The following is a 16,620-nucleotide window of genomic DNA, read 5'->3' as shown; positions in this document are numbered from 1 at the left end:
TAATCCAGAAAATTGATACTAAAGCTTATTCACTAGTCAGTTCTCTGAATCTAATTTGTTCAATCGGTTCAGAAGAGCATGATGCTAATCCTATAACAGTTACAGGCAAATGGTTGTGTTGGCTCACAGTATCCATGAGTCCCATAGTTCATAAGTAACACTTGGCAACCATGTTGATGGCTCAGCACCTGTGCATCATTATTATTTAGAAAAATCAATGTTAAGTCTAAGCTCATGGTTCACTCCATTCATAAAGAATTTCCGGGCGGGGAATAAAAAGGACACATATGTAATACCCTTTGTAATGCTTTAAGCAATAAAAAAAAAACAAAAACAAAAAAACAAACAAACAAACAAACAAAAAGAATTTCCCGTTTCTCAAAACCCTGACCCCTTGCCCCTTTATCATTCAAATTGATGATTTTTGCCCCAGATTTTACTGAAGCACAGTGAAGCAATTACAGGAGAATGCCTTTATTGTCTCACTACCAAATCCACCAATTGACCTGCATCTACACTCACGAGCTCTCCATTTTCCTCTTGTATCGATGCCGCATCGCTGTTTAGCCCTGAATCCAATCTCCTCTCAGCTATTCAAGAACTTGGCCACTGCTCCATCAGTTTCTTCCTCTCACTAGATTTCCTTATCAGCATAAACATGTGCTCCAGTATCTGCATTTAACAAAACTTATAAAAGTGCACAAATCTCCCTAGACTGCCTTAAGGCTCTCCTATTTCTCTGCTTCTTACAGCAACAGTCCTTGAAGAAGCTGACTTTATTCACTCTCAATTTTCTCATCTCAGCTCATTTAATAAAACTTCATTATTTCTCTATTGAAATTCCTTTCTTTTTAAAGTCAGCAATAACGTCCACTTTGCCATATTTGGTATTGTTTTCAATCCTCATTCTTGTCACAATTTATCATCCCTCCATCTTATTTGTTTTGTTCTAACCTGAGTGGTGGGACACTCATCTCCTTCCTTCCTTCCTTCCTACTTTCCAGCCCACTCTGCCTCGTTTCCTTCACTGGGTCCTCCTCTTCCTAATGAAGTCTTAGATGCCCAAAGCACTGTCCTTAACCATCTCCTTTCTCTATGTGTCTGCCCTAAGAGATCTTATTTTTTGTGTGCCTTTCACTTCCATTTATATACTGATGACTTAAATGTACGTTTCCCATTCAAAACCTCTTTTAAATGCAGGACTCATGTGTACTTTTGTTTCCTTGACAACACTGCCTGGGATGTCTAATGGGCAGCTCAGACATAATGAGGTCAAACAGAGCAACTGGTTCTGCACACATATGCTTCCTCCTTTCCGAAATCTGTCCTGTCTGCCTGCAGCTCAATAAATGAAAACACCTAATTCTCCTAACGGCTTAGGGCTACAAGCCTGTAAGTCAACTCTGATCATTCTATTCCTACACCCTGCATCCTGTTGCCCTAACCTCACTGGATATTGAGAATTTAACTAGATATGATCTTGAATGGCATAACTTTTACTGTCTCCCCTGCTGTCTCCTCCATCTAAGCCAAAAGCATCTATAACTTGGACGTGAAAATATGCAAACTATGTTTCCTCTTACTACTCTTGCCTCCCCTATAGAATATTTTCACAACAGTCATGGCAATATTTTATAAGTAGAATTTTATAAATAGATCATATTATTCTTACCCTATTCAAAATCTCACCTGGCTAAAAATAATGGCCAAACTCCATGCATTTTTCAGAAAGCTGAGGACAATTAGGAGTTGTTTTACATTATTTTATTTAATTGCAACTTGAAAATTAACCTATAATGCTCAAATATTTGAAACAATGATCTATTCTTTAGTTTTTTTGGTACATTATATTAATAAGACATAGAGAAAAAACTGACCAGTAATTAGAATAATGATGATGGTATTTGCCAGCGATTGAGATATATATAATTTTGACACATAAACAAAGGTTATACTATGAAAAAACACAAAAAAATCAACGTAAAGTCATCACACATGGTGATTTTTGAAAATTCATGTTAACATTTTTTTTTCATTTACCCAGATATGTAAGTATGAACTCCTAAAGAGAACATTTCAGCTTGAAGTAAACTTGAGTTTCTCTCTTATAAGGCAGTTTATCAATTAAGATAAGCAAACAAACAAAAATCATTAAAAATCCCGAGGACAGCAATTCTATCGCGTTTGAAAGACTGGCTCTGCTCTCTCTGGGAAAGGCACCTTCTCAAGCCAGTGGACAGCTTCAGGGAAAATAAACAGATCGAACAGACCCTGGAGATCGGAGGGGTGATAGATGTCACAGACAGCACGCCAGTATGTGCTACTCCCAGTACCGTCTTTTCATGTTGATTTTGCCTTTAACACATTCTGGGGGAAACAGAACTTGAACTTTGGCCCCAAACATGGTCAAGTAATGATTTAGATTACAAAGTATCCTGTGAGAATATGTAATTATGAAGCCATATTTTTTTTCCATCAATAATACTTTAATTTGTTACAAGAGCTTTTTTGTTGTGCCAACAAATTTATCATCCAAACCATACTGGTTTCTCCTTTTCTCTGAATATGCAATTATTTATTCCCCTCCTTTTTCAATCTTCATGTGTCTTCAGATTTAGTAATTCCACAGTTGTCAAGGAAAATACTAGGGTTTGTGTCTCGTTTGCATTTCAGCTTGACTCTTCGATAACGTTTTCCAAATGAGATCATGTCACTTGTGCCCCTTAGAGAGATTTTGCTCTTATGAAATACTCAAGAGAATGGAATTATTCAGAAAATAACATGCTTATCACAAAGAAAGTGATCTAAACCTGGGAAATGTTATAACCCTTAAAAAATCACATTTACATTGTGGTTTTTTTTTTTTTTTCATTTTCTAAAAGAAACCCATAAAGTTGCTATAACTTGTCTTCTTTTTTTCTTTTCTTTTTAAAAATATATTTTACTGATTTTTTACAGAGAGAAAGGGAGAGGGATAGAAAATTAGAAACATCCATCAGCTGCCTCCTGCACACCCCCTACTGGGGATGTACCCGCAACCAAGGTACATGCCCCTGACCAGAATCAAACCTGGGACCCTTCAGTCCGCAGGCCTACGCTCCACCCACTGAGCCAAACTGGTTAGGGCATGACTTGCCTTCTTAATAAACATTGGAATTAGTCACAGACTGAGGGCTGACCTTTCCCACGTTAGGAGACTGCAGTGAAATACTCTTTTCTCATTATTTTATAACCAATTAATACTTTATGGTTTGTGCACTGTACAGTCACACCCATTATTTCTATTAGATATTATTCTGCTGCCTTTGTTTTCAAAACTGTGCTTGTGGCTTTAAATTTTCTGTGGAAAACCTTAAAGAGAAAAAATATCCGGCAGCACTAATTATTTGGCTATTTGGCAATATTAAACTTAGCTATCTTGGTTGTTTTTTGTGTTGTTGTTTTTTTGTTTTTGTTTTTTTCATTGAGTAGAAGGAAACAGGAAGCAAAGAGACAAGAAGAATTGAACTCATTATGCTGCACACCATGATGCCACAGTTAACTTACTATATAAATGCGCTAAAAAGTAAGTAGTGGGGGGTCTGGGTATACAAAAGGCTTAATGGATTAATTTCAGTGCTCGTAAAATCGGAGTGCAAAAGCTGGAGTCCATCCGTTGTGCAGGCTGCCTGATGAAGCCAGTGTATCAGATGTACCCCCAGGAGGGTCACAGCCCTTCCGAGTGTCTGGCGAGCGACAGATCTCTTCGGGAGCAAGTGCAGAGTGTGCCGAATTGTGTGATATTAGTCCCCCCTCGGGACTAATTGAGATCACTAAACTCATTCTCACTTGCGATTCAAATAAGATTGGAGGATCTGTCACTAGGGATTTTCCTGTCAGAGTGGGAAAGGGACAATGTCCCCATGGTGCCAATGCAGCTACTTCCCTGCAAAATGCCTCGTTTTTACACTAGAAAAAAGATGACATTTTTTTGAAATACCACTTAATTATTTCGGTTTTCTATATTATTCTACCTATGAGTGTGAGACCCTGGAGTCCTGCAATTGCCATTAGACTCATTCCTCTAGCAGGCTACATGCGCTAATGAAGGGGGAAAAAAACTAATTATAATTCTCTAAATAGCTGTTTATTAATGAGTCATCTTTTTCCTTTTAACCTTGTAAGCTGCTTTGCTGGTTGCATCAGGCTGAACACGCATTTTGCTTCATAAAACATCAAAAATAAATCTTTAAAGAGGAGGAGGCAAAGTAACACCTTAAGTGCAATGTTGGGGTATGTAAATCACTTTAAATATTTCAAAATTGCTCCATATAATTCTCAGTCAGGAAAGACATTTACATCGTTTCATTTTCTTTGTACTGCTTTACATCTAACACCAGTACTTACTGAACATTGCTCCCTGGTTACCTATGGTATACTGAGCTACTAATCCAAAGTGCAACTGTATTTTCAACGTAAATTTTAAGTACACTACGGAATTAAGAGTTGTTCTGTCATCATATAAAGGCATGGAAAATAGTTACTTATTTGTTCTTTCTGCCTAAACAAGCCTAGCTGCTAGAAGCAGAAAAAAAAATGGAATGGATTCATTTCACTATTTAATATTCCTTGGATTGTATTTTTGTATTTCCCATAGTTCATCAAAGCATCAATTGTCCCTGAGTGAATCCACAGACATAGAAATTGACATTTTGCCCTCCAAAGCTAATTTGGCAACTGCCAATTCCAATTTAGTTTTGAAATGAGTTCCAGGGGTCATGTTAGGATGGTGGTTTACAGCGAAGGGGGTGATTTTGATAAGGTTTTCACTGACTGAGAGCACACTAGGGCTTGGGGACCATGCTGAATCGGACATAATTCCCAAGTAAGTTCTGCAGCTATTGCAACATCTAAGGACCTACTTCACACAAGATCATTTAATGTGGACCAAATATTCCAAGATTTTTTAAAAAAAATTGTAAGTTTTCAATTTTTTAACAATTAAATTATTCTAACTTTAAAGCTATGCGGTTCTTAATTCAAACATATTCTTATATTTTTACATAGCTCTGTGACAGTAAAGCTACAAAAACAGGGTGTTTAAATTTGGGGCATAGAATAAAATTTCCTGTTCTACAATGATCCCTGTAAACTGAGCTTTAGATACAAATGAGGCTAGCAATTGCTTAGGCCAGTGGTCGGCAAACTGCGGCTTGGCAAACCGCGGCTCGCGAGCCACATGTGGCTCTTTGGCCCCTTGATTGTGGCTCTTCTACAAAATACTGGCTCTTCCACAAAATACCGACTTCTGTGCATGGGCCACGAAGTTTCAATTGCACTACGTGCGCACCGGCACATGGTATTTTGTGGAAGACCAACACTCAAGGGGCCAAAGAGCTGCATGTGGCTCGCGAGCTGCTGCTTGCCAACCACGGGCTTAGACCATGTCTGTATCTGCTTTATTTTTATTTCCAGCAGCATACTGTCTCAGAATACTAATCTCTGTACTTTTCTTTTTTCATACTTATATTTTGCAAACTTTCCCTAGTGAGTCAGTGACACCTTTACTTCCTCAAGGAGAATTACCACTGCTTTAGTAGGAAGGCAAAAGAAAGAAATGTTTAGTGCTCAATATTCTGATTTCCAAAAGAGACTCTCAAAGTCCACATCAGAAATACTAGCTTTGACCAAGTGCCCATAAGTAGATTAGTAGATTTAAAAAACCCCACAAAAAACAACTGGTACATATACACATCGCAATACTACTCGGCAGTGGAAAAAAAGGAAATCTTACCTTTTGCAACAGCATTTGGTAGACCTGGAGAGTATTATGCTAAGCGAAATAAGCCAGTCAGAGAAAGACAAGTACCATATGATTTCACTTATATGTGGAATCTAATGAACAAAAGAAACAAACAAAATAGAAACAGACTCATAGATGAAGAGAACAGAATGACAGCTGTGGAGGGAGGGCGCGGTTGGGGGCTGTGTGAAAAAGGTGAAGGGATTAAGCAAAAACAATAAATAAACAAAACAAAATTTATAGACACAGGCCACATTATGGTGATTACAGAGGGAAAGGGGGTGGGGGGAGGTAGATGAGGGTACAAAGGGGATAAATGGTGATGGAAAGAGACTTGAATTTGGATGGTGAACACACAATGCAATATACAGGTGATGTACTATAAAACTGTACACCTGCAATGTGTATAATTTTATTAATCAATGTCACCACAATATATTCAATTAAAAGAAAAAAAATTAGTGGTTTCCCTAAAGTTTGCAATTAACATTTGTAAGTAATCCAAGTCCATTTTTAAAGAGCCCTATACTACTTCATGTGCAGTGTGTTTCCTACATTAACAAAATAATTCTAATTTCTCCCTTTAAACCCTTGTACCATTGCTGTTATTTACAATATTTTACTTATATATAAGCATACACAAGTATATATATGCATATACATGTATGTATGTTTATGTATATGTGTATATATGTATGTATACATATATGTATATATACACACATGTAAGCATATATATATACATACACATATAAGCATGCATAATGTGATACATTGTTGCTATTATTCTTTTGAACAGATTTATCTATTAGATCAATTAAATGCTATGGGGATACTAATTAAAATTTATCCATTGATATTTTAAGAATAATTATTGATTTGCACAGATTTTCCAATGAAGGAAATATATTTGAAATACAACTATGGGTACCAAGAAAACTGAAGATCAAACAGGTCAGTCTTGTGTACCACATTTTTGTAATTAAGACATTCCATTACTGAATGTACACACTGGGTTGGTTAATGACTCTAATCTCAGTTTTGTTCATTAGAAAAAGGAAAATAGTTTAGAAAAAAAAACAACAAATAGAAAAGACATATGCAAAATAACCACACAACATTCTAATCTCTAGTAGATAACCAAAGATTGCTTTAACATCCTTGCTAATATTCACTGTGTGAAGGAATCAAGATTTACAAACTATTTTATGAAAATAAACACACTTCTTTCACATATATAAGACCATAGAATTTCCTCCCTGATTTAATTTCCCATTATTTCTCCCTCAGCCAAAAACAAACAGACCCATTTGTATGGTCAAACTATTTTATTTTTGGTGGGTGGAGAAAAGATTGTTTATATTCTGTAATCTAAGCATTGTCAGCAGTTTCAGGAGTCCCATTTTGAGTTTTCATATATCTGTACATTTTTCAATCACCATTGCTTCCTCCTGTCACTGTATTCCTTGAAGGATGTGAGGCAGTTACAGAAGCTACAGAATTAAATGGTACACATACTCCTTTCTCAAACCCTTTGAGGAGGAAGGGGAGGAAAAGCCTGGTGCAGGTAACTATTATAACTTTGCCCTTTATGGTTCTCTTTTAGATTATTTGTTAAAAATATTAAATTTTCATGTGCTCTGCAGAGCCTAGCATGGTTTATAAGATGAAAAGAAAAGAAATGTTATTAACTGCTGCACTGCCAAGGGATAGTCATTACCTGCCTGTGTGCATTAGAGGAATTCTTAGTCATTTGGGTTGCAACTGTCTTGAACTGTAATGTTTTAGGATGTACCCTTGCTGTGGTTTCAATGCCCATGTCCATAGCCATGAAGATCACACGCTTTATTTTGTGCCTGCAGTTATCACATGGAGCAGTGAACACAGAGAATATTTGTGCAGCTTGCTTGGCTCAAATCTCTCTCTTTCTCTCCCTCTCTCCTTTTATATTAAACAAACTGGCCTGCTAGGTTATTTTACACAGCTAATATGCCTGAATAAATGCCTTCCAATTCTTAAGGTGATTATTTAAAATTAAAAATATCATTAAGGGTCATTCTAGTGTGGACTGTCTTTGAATAAAGTGGATTATAGAGCAGCGGGGATGTATGAATTGGGTAAGGAATTCAAATCCTTGCGAAGTGCTTACTGCTTTTCTGACAGGGACACAGCAGCAGCCCTGTCTACGTCCATCCAAGAGCTACCTGAACAAGCCCTTTTCATTAGTCACAGCATCTTCGGGAAGGACTGCCTGCTGCCAGGGTGTGGAGGGCCATGCACAACTAGAATCATAGAAATGCCTCTATCGAGTCAGATAAGCATCCTTGCAAACGCTCAGAGCACTCTGAAAAACTCCTGTATGACAGATTATAAATGTGTATTACTACTAACCCCATCACTCAACCCCCCAAAATATATAGCCCTGCAAAGGTAATTCCTGGTGACTTTATAGCTCAGTTATTTTGCCTTTTAAAGCAGGTTATCATCTCTGGGGTTTTAAAATGTCGACGTCTCTGCAGGGTCTTTCTGTTCTAAACAGGGATAGGTAGAAGAACATTTTACCATCTGTCTTTTAAAGTTAATATTAAGAAATACAGGTTTGCAACCACTCAAGCATCTCCAGTCAGATACGCTACCTCCTTGAATGGATTATCTCATTTGACTTACCTGGTGTTAACTGCATTCCAAAAGAAGAAGGGTGCTGGTTTTCGAGATTTAAAAACTACATCATTTTAATAGTAAAGGCATTTGTGTTAGAAATATAAAGTCAACCTACACGCTCAAAAACAAGTATACACATACCTAAGAACAGCGCAAAATAAAGAAACGTAATGAAAAAGCAAGTATTGTAAGTCTTTCATAGACTATTTTAGAATAAAGTGTTCATTTTTTAATCTAAATAATAAATTATATGCCTCTGGTAACAACTGTACTCAATTAAAACCCATTCATTGTTCGAATTATTTCATTGCTATTTGGGCCCAATCAGGAAAATCTATACCAGAGCAATAAGCAAACTAAGGGAATTAATCTTCAAGATTTTATCTCTAAAAAAAAAATTCCTATTCTGCTTCAGAAATCCCTCATCAGTCAACATTTTAAAAGTCGACAGCATTGGTCAGTATAATAATCAATATTTCACATTAGTTTTGCTTAAAAATAAAAATACATTTTGTGACACACTAAAGCATATCTTCGATGGTAGAAATGCAGAGATATAGATGAGGACACCTTTCAGTTGACCTTCATTCGAGGCACAGTTAAGTGACAAGAGCAGGGCGAGACTCTGCCTTACTTAGGAAGAGACTTAGTAACACATTATTGATGACGCAGGCAAATCAGATGGCAAATTACCTTTGAGAGGTCCCCGGCCTCCAGGTAGAAGCAGATAACAAACACATTCCACGTAACCCAGAGGACTAGCCAGACAGCATACTGTGGGAAAGAGAGAGAGAAACAACATATAATTAATTTTGAATCGGCTGAGTAAGATTTAAATAGAACTTGAACGTCTGAACGCAAATCTTAAGATTAGTGGGAAATATTAGATATTGCTTCTTTCTAGGGAACAGGATGGGATGCACATTTATCTCTGTTGGTATGTTTCTCACTGTTATGGACTCTAGTATTATAGCTGAAACTTGCTTAAGGATACTTTTTAAGATTTAAGACAAAAGAAACACTAGCCCACATTCTGTTTTAAGGGGCAATGATTATGACTTCTAAATATCTAAAGAACTGGGTGCTCCAAAGAAGTATTAAATACAAACCATCAAAAGGAACTCAAAGCCCAGACCGGTTTGGCTCAGTGGATAGAGCGTCGGCCTGCGGACTGAAAGGTCCCAGGTTTAATTCCGGTCAAAGGCATGTACCTTGGTTGCGGGCACATCCCCAGTGGGGGGTGTGCAGGAGGCAGCTGATCGATGTTTCTCTCTCATCGATGCTTCTAACTCTCTATCCCTCTCCCTTTCTCTCTGTAAAAAAAAAAAAATCAATAAAATATATATTTTAAAAAAGGGGGACTCATATTTTTCTTTGGCAAAAAATCAAACCATTATAATACAAATTTTCTCCAAATTATTTGGGTTCATCCACAAATAGTCCTTCTACTTCTGTCCCATCTAATCAGCTTTCTCTTTCTGTGGTCTTCTTTTCATTTCCTTCTTTATCTTCTTATTTTATCCTCTCACAATCTCCTGTTACAGTGCTATTATCTTTAATTTTATTCTGTTTTCTATTTATTTTGTCTTCTTCCCTGAGGATGAAGTTTTCTTACCAAGACATAGTGCTGATCAGTCAGTCAACTACAATTGTTTAAGTATCTGGAAAATAACATGCTGGAAAGATATTGAGGAATCAAAGACCAATGATAAATTCCCCCTGAAAGCAAGTCAAGTGGTAAGGGTAGATTTAAAGGAAAAAAAAGATGCTTATTATACGAAAATCATCAAAATAATCTGAGTACAAGCAAGGAAGATGGAAGAAGTGTAAACTTATTCTGAGAAAAACTAGTCCTACAAAGCTTAACAGAAGAGGTGAAACACCTTCCATAAGAAGTGAATCAAACAAACATATAAACTTAACCAAAAATCGTCGAGGGTTGAAGGACTCTGGTGGAAGGGTGCTGTAAACAAAGAAAACAGTGGATGGGAATTTTAAAAAGTGGGATGAGAGGATTTCATTTCTCTGATAAGTAAACACCAATGGCTCCCATTATTTATACAATGAGTTCTAAAACAACTATTTTATCATTCAAGAACCTCCATAATCTTGTACCATGTTAAATTTTTCAGACGCATTTCATTTAATCTTTCTTTTCTTTTTTTTTTTTTTAAATATATTTTATTGATTTTTTACAGAGAGGAAGGGAGAGAGATAGAGAGTTAGAAACATCGATGAGTGAGAAACATCGATCAGCTGCCTCCTGCACATCTCCCACTGGGGATGTGCCCGCAACCCAGGTACATGCCCTTGACCGGAATCGAACCCGGGACCCCTCAGTCCGCAGGCCGACGCTCTATCCACTGAACCAAACCGGTTTCGGCTTCATTTAATCTTTCATCATGGATTTCAAAGATATTGAATTACTTACAGTTCCATGTATATGGGCAGTTTTTTGCCACCTCTGTGCTTTTTTAAATGTTATTCCTTTATCCTTTAATAATTTTTTTTATCCCTTAGGTACTCCTCTTACCATCTACCAATATTTTATTTTTCTTTAAAGGTCAATTTAAATATTACCTCCTAAATTATATCTAATTAGAATTGGCTTAATCCTGCTTAGTGTTCTAGTAAGACCTTGCTTGTCCTAATTTCATCCCGAATGTCTTATATCAATTTGCATAAGCTCCTTGAGAAAAGGGTCCATTAAAAAATTTATGTTTATGTCTCTAATTTAACTTAGTGTTTTGCACAAAATAAGCACTAAGAAAACATTTTGTAAATTGATGAATGAGGAGCAATATGGAAAAATCTTGATATTTTCAGATGCAGAACCTCTTCTCCCCTCCTAGACCTGGTTTCTATGGGTGTACTATGATCACTCATGTAATGTGAGGACTGAGATCCCTATATGATGAGTTGATGTGACACATAATAATGACTCAGCTATTTTCCAGGTGATGGGTTCATCTAACTGCTGGATAGGTACAATGTTAGTGAGACTAAAGTAAGGGCAAAACTAAATGGTCTAAGACAAAAAAAAAGAGTTGGAGAGACTGACTTGAGGGCTCAGGGCTAGAAATAAGGTAAAGAAGCTGAGCTGTCTGCAACAAAGATCTCAGTTCTAGCACACAGCTAAGGGCACATCTATGTTTGCTTAGTATTGGGAAGTGTAAATTCATCTCTCATTTTTAAAAAACAAAACAAAAATGTAAACTTATTCAACCGCTTTGAAGATCTAGATTTTAGTTTTAGAAATATGTTGAAATGTTGGGTCCTATTTTAAGGGTAACAGGGTGAGAAAAAATAAAAAGTGCCTGGAGGTTCCTGTGCCTTGGTTTAAGTGGCTAAGAAAAAACAAAAGAGTGAACAGAGTGTTTTATCATGTCCTTTGCTCATGGTGACACCCGCTCCTTCCCTTACTAATAATGGACAGCTAAATAAGCACTATCTTCAAACTTTTATCTACTTAGGATGTAAAACAGAAATGCTTTCTACATAAACTTATATAGAACTTTCTTCCACTAATTGAACTTGCAGTCTAGTCTTGTTTTCTTTGTTTCCCTAATGCAACATATTCCTCCCTAGAATAAGTTTCCTTTTTTACACCTTAATGCCAAAAGCGACAGATGGTATTATTATAAAGCAAACCTTGATTTTTTACAGAGAGGAAGGGAGAGCGATAGAGAGTTAGAAACATCAATGAGAGAGAAACATCGATTAGCTGCCTCCTGCACACCCCCCACTGGGGATGTGCCGGCAACCAAGGTACATGCCTCGGACCAGAATCGAACCTGGGACTCTTGAGTCCGCAGGCTGACACTCTATCCATTGAGCCAAACCGGTTACGGCAAAGAAAACCTTTCTTCATTTGATTTCATTAAGTGGTAATTTTGTTATTTCTGACTTTCAATGCTATAAAATTATAAAGCATTTTTCTATATTGTATTTCACGAGTTGCTCTTTTATAGTCTTAATTAGTAATGCTTGTGTTCTTTTTTTTCAAATCACACTATTTAAAATTATTGATTTTTAGAGAGAGAGAAAGAGAAATATTGATTGTTGTTCCACTTATTTATGTATTCATTGGCTCCTTGTTGTATGTGCCCTGATGAGGAATCAAACCCAAAACCTTGGCATATCAGAACGACACTCTAACCAAGTGAACTATCCAGCTAGCACTTTTGTTCTCCTTTTTTATTCCTTTCTGATCAGACTCATCCAAAAGGGTATTTTCATTTTATTGACTTTATTATAAACAAGTTAGTTCACCTGCACTCTTTTTCATTAAAGGTCTATTAGAGAATTGTCACCTTTAGTGATGTGGCACTTTAATAAACAGAGAAACTCACATTGCTACACAGAGGGTGACCTTTCATTTGCATCACCATCCAAAGGCAGGCCTTTATCTAATTTCACTGTATCTCATTTAACTTAACTCATTAGCTTTCTCTCATCTAACTTCTTATACAGTCTTCCTTCATTCTCCTCTCTTTTTTTTGAAAAAAAATTCTCTTTTGTTCTTGCTTTTCTCATTTTAACAACTGGCATTTACCTAAGTCAAATCTCCTCTAACTGGATTTTACATAGTAATTCTTTAATACTGAAGATTTTGTGTTCCCTTATATTTTAGCCAATGAATGATTTTTGTCAATAAATCCTATGGTTCACACTGTTCAAAATATTACTCATCATAATTATTTAAGGTTGTAAAAATGTGTACTAACTTCTTCCCAGTTGCTACAGCTAGTTGATGTGATATAATTGACAATTTCTCAGTTTGAATGTAATTGAAAATGATGTACTGCCCAGGAGATGGCCTAACAGGATGACAAAGTCTCAAGCTTGCCAGACAGAACCTAACTTATACTTTCTGCTACAATTTTTCTTTATCCTCATCTTTTTTGGCAAAAAAATATCTTATATTTTATGTTTAAGGTAACAATTATGAGATTATCTGTAATGATGGACAAATCCCATTGCATGATGAAACCTAATCTTTAAGGGTTGATTTCTGCAGGTCTAAGTGGACCATTTGAGAGATGGATTTGACTTGAGTCTCCAGCTCGATAGTCAACATTATCAACTGAAAAAACAGTAATTGAATCATCATGGGTTCCATATTGTATCTGGGGCTATAATGATGAAATCTAATTAGCTGTGCAAGATAAAAATTAGATAAGGCTGTCAATCATGATAGGCCAAAATACTGGCCAGATCCAGAGCCACAGTGATATTGCACGTTATGGTTCCATAATAACTAGGATGGTAGTGCCTCAGACAAAAGACTGATAAACATCTGCCTGGAAAATAATGAATCACACCTTAATAGCATTGCCAGTGTTTCTACTTCTTTCTCTTACAATTAAGCTTCCTAAAATGGAAGTCTATGTATTTTTAAGTTATAAAGGATAATTAACATAGACAAAGCACATGAACTTAACATCCGTTTTTCAGGTTTTCATATACACATATACAGACACAATTTTTCATTTTTATTTGAATTACATTCGATTCATAAATTAACGTGGGGGAAAACTCCAATCTTAATGGCATTTTATTACCAAAATAATTTCTTCTAGAAAAATTCTGGTAAAAAGGAGGCTAACATTTAAGACAAGTGAATTTTCCTATCTTTTCCACTATTCACAATGATCCTAAAAACAATTTCAGGGAAAAAAATATAAGTGATCTGAATCATATTAGTGAATTATACTTAAAAACCACCACAATTTAGAAACCTATTATTCAATCATATTACCATAATTATTAGAAAATGAAACACTGGCCACAGGCTTCCATAAGTGCTTAATTAGAAAAAGAGTTGGGCCAGTGAATCAGTTTATAGTTATTAATCACCAGCAGGAAGCAAGTGACTATAACAGATGCTGCAGAAGAACATTACAGGGTATAACTCTTAACTAAAATGATTTATATTGATCATTAATATCCAATCAATGCAATGTATTGAAATGTGTTCAGGTATGATTTTTTAACTAGGGAGCAATATCACTGATATATCTCTCATATAAAAAATAATGTAATCAGTTCTAATGAACTGTGATAGAAGCATTCCAAAGAAGCATTGGATTAGCAAACCATGTCTTACAACAACTTCTTTAAGCAACAGTTTAAAATGATTAACAATAGGTGTTTTAATATTAACAATGAAGTTGTTTTAATAGATACAAATGTATACCCATAAAACAAATATCCCCGGTTAAAATGATTAGAATATATTAATCTTTTGCTGAAAGCTAATTATATTATAGCTCAATTTTCTCAACTGCAACAGCAGTATCATTTAATCTGCTTAGGCATTCTCATGTTTCTCATCCATTGTTATCAGAAAAAAAGAGCAATAGTGGCCCAAATTAAACATCTCATTTCCAAATTCTTGATCATTTTATGACAGTCTGCCTTATGATTTAAATTCTTTCTTCTATTTCATAAATCCTGTTACATGTTCTTCATGATGTAAAAATGTGTCCCTTGCCCAGCCAGTGTGGCTCAGTGGTTGAGCATCTACCTAGGAACTAGGAGGTCATGGTTTGGTTCCTGCTCAGGGCACATACCTGGATTGTGGCCTCAATCCCTGGTAGCGGGGTTCAGGAGGCAGCATATCAATGATTCTTTCTCATCATTGACGTTTCTATCTCTCTCTCCCTTTCTCTGGAATTAATTAGAAAACATAAAAAATAAATAAAAATGAAAATGTACTTTTGGAGAAATATCTATAAAAATACACTATGACAACTCCTACTTTGATGAGGGATGATGTGATAAGGTAATTAGCCAGAATCTAATCATAAATTGTGTTGCCGGTCATAGAGTAAGGCCTATTTCTACTTTCCCATTTTTTCCAATGCTGCCATGATATACTCAAGCTGCCTTGTACTTTTATATTTACTTTGACATTGTAAAAATTTCATAACTCCTAGTTCATTTTAAAATCAGTTTTATATTTTCTTGCAGTTATAGAAATGTCTTACTATAGAAAATATTTAAAATTTACAATACCTAACTAAAATCATCAGTATTATTTTAATGCACATATTTCCATTGCTTTTTCTATAAAAATATGTTTCAATTATGTGTATACATTAAATACGAATCTTGATCATATTTTTTACCTAATTTTTTTCACTTGATTAAAAAGTCTCCTTAAGTATTCTGCAACATATATATCAATTCAATGATTCACCATGATCTATTCAATGAATTCTATTATTTATCTTTTATGTGTTTTTTATTGTTCTATTTTTATCAATTCCTAGATATTTGGATTATGTTTAAAAATGTTTAGTTTGACATATTAAATCATACTTTAATATATATTTTGCTTAAATAGACTATTTCTAAGACAGGCTATAAATGTTAGTGTATCCAAGGGGCATAATTTTAATGAACATTTAAACATGGCTATTAAATTTTATGCAACTCCAAATAAAAACACTCTCCCCAAAGGCATTCTTTTCTTTTGAAACAAAAAGTGAAAAATAATTCCCTTTGAAAAAACAATAACACTCATTTAGCATGTAGACACCTGTGTATGACTAATTTCTTTTTTTTTTAAGTGAGCAAAATAGTTTATTCTAAGGTATTTATAGTCCTACAACCCTAAGCCTAGGGGAATCCGACCGGAAAGAGCAGTTTTGGCTAATATGAATAAATCCATGAAGCAAAGTTCAACTCAGTGGCCACATGAAAACATAAATATATATTTTTCCTACAATATAATAAACTAGGTGCTTGAGTACTTTATAGGTCGCAACTATTCATTTGGAGATGCTAATACATCTGTTAATGTTTAGTAATGAGTGAAAACTGCATAGCTTTTTCCTCATCTTAAAAGCATTCCCCCCCCCCCCCCCCCATCAATTTACTAAACAGCTTGCCATTTACTATTTCAAAAGCAGGGCTCAGATCTACTAGCTTCAGGATTCTTTTGGTAAACTGGATAAAAATTAAAGCAAGTAAAAAAGCAACTGCTTCAGTTAAGAAATGTTTTTGGCTGCAAGTAACATAGGTTGAAGTACAGGTAGTTTAAATACAGGGTTTTAAAAATCTTTTCTCATACACGAAGTCTGGAAGTGGGCTACTATTGGCTCAATGGCTCCGTGCTGCCATGGCTCTGGACCTATACCTGTGGGATTTTCTTTCAAATCCTCACACAG

The 16,620-nt window shown here is 35.6% G+C and overlaps 1 protein-coding gene across 4 annotated transcripts in view; it reads right to left on the bottom strand.

Annotated features, from left to right (window-relative positions):
- The window catches only part of NKAIN2 (sodium/potassium transporting ATPase interacting 2), a 783,533-nt gene that overhangs the window by 337,084 nt on the left and 429,829 nt on the right, over positions 1-16,620 (bottom strand). For all 4 annotated transcript variants that reach the window (XR_011471813.1, XR_011471812.1, XR_011471814.1 and 1 more), the window contains exon 3: positions 9,137-9,217. Coding sequence is in view for 1 of the 4 variants with exons in the window: in XM_070417620.1 (XP_070273721.1) it covers positions 9,137-9,217 (81 nt within the window). In the remaining 3 variants the exon portion in view is untranslated. The remainder of the gene's footprint in view (positions 1-9,136; positions 9,218-16,620) is intronic.

Source organism: Myotis yumanensis, unplaced genomic scaffold, assembly GCF_028538775.1.
Source record: "Myotis yumanensis isolate MYYU_CA2020_CCGP unplaced genomic scaffold, mMyoYum1.0.hap1 SCAF_6, whole genome shotgun sequence".
NCBI classification, from domain to species: domain Eukaryota; kingdom Metazoa; phylum Chordata; class Mammalia; order Chiroptera; family Vespertilionidae; genus Myotis; species Myotis yumanensis.
This window is presented reverse-complemented; position numbering and strand designations above follow the sequence as displayed.